At 54.8% G+C, this 730-nt stretch overlaps 1 protein-coding gene across 1 annotated transcript in view; it reads left to right on the plus strand.

Annotated features, from left to right (window-relative positions):
* EMH_0081160 (uncharacterized protein) overlaps positions 1–388 on the plus strand; it is a gene marked incomplete at both ends in the record, with an annotated part of 3,063 nt that extends 2,675 nt beyond the window's left edge. The window contains 2 exons of the mRNA XM_013500349.1: positions 90–150; positions 281–388. Coding sequence (XP_013355803.1) covers positions 90–150; positions 281–388 — 169 coding nt within the window. The remainder of the gene's footprint in view (positions 1–89; positions 151–280) is intronic.
* Between the last annotated feature and the right edge of the window lie 342 nt (positions 389–730).

The following is a 730-nucleotide window of genomic DNA, read 5'->3' on the forward strand; positions in this document are numbered from 1 at the left end:
ATGTTTCTTGTCATTCACGACACCTCGCGGGGAAAGAGCTGCACAGGTCGTAGACCCTTCAGTAGAGCGGGTGTTCGGGGTGATCGCAGTTGGATGGGTACGCAGTGGTGGCGGGACTGGCTGACGTGGGGTCTGGGGGGTGGAAGAGAGGTGGGCAGGCCAGGTGCAGCGAACGGTAGGTTACGCCCACCGCATTGTTTCGTTCTCGTCAGGGAGGTAGCGTGTTTGCTTGCTTAACTACGCATCTCTCCTGTATCAGTGTTTGCGAGTGGCGATGCAGATTCCGTCGAGTTTTTGTGAGGCTTTGGGGTGTGTGGACGGCCGCACCAGCCCTCTCCACATGTGTGAACGTTTGCGTCTGTGCGACGGTGGCTCTGCAGAGGAGTAATGTTCTGCATGAGTTCTATAGGCTGGGAACGTCAGGGCACAGTGTCACTTTGGTGCGCCAGGAAGGGCCTAAGCTAGTACTGCTTTGGTGCAGGGTGGCGTTTCACACGGAATGTGGGCATTGCGAGCATCTGTAGAGGCTTTGGCGACGCTGGCAGTCGATTTCTGACGAATTGGGAATCTTTTGTAGGCATCATTAATGCAACAGTAGATTTGAACGTGGGGAAACATGAAGGTGTTTGCTCCAACCTTCAGCAGAAAAGGACCGCAGAACGATTGATTGGGCGCGAATGATGGCTGTAACACGTAGGAATTCGCTGCCAGGCTGATCAGACCCCTCACA

Source organism: Eimeria mitis, genomic scaffold (assembly GCF_000499745.2).
Source record: "Eimeria mitis Houghton genomic scaffold, Emh_scaff5303, whole genome shotgun sequence".
In the NCBI taxonomy this organism is placed as follows: Eukaryota; Apicomplexa; class Conoidasida; order Eucoccidiorida; family Eimeriidae; genus Eimeria; species Eimeria mitis.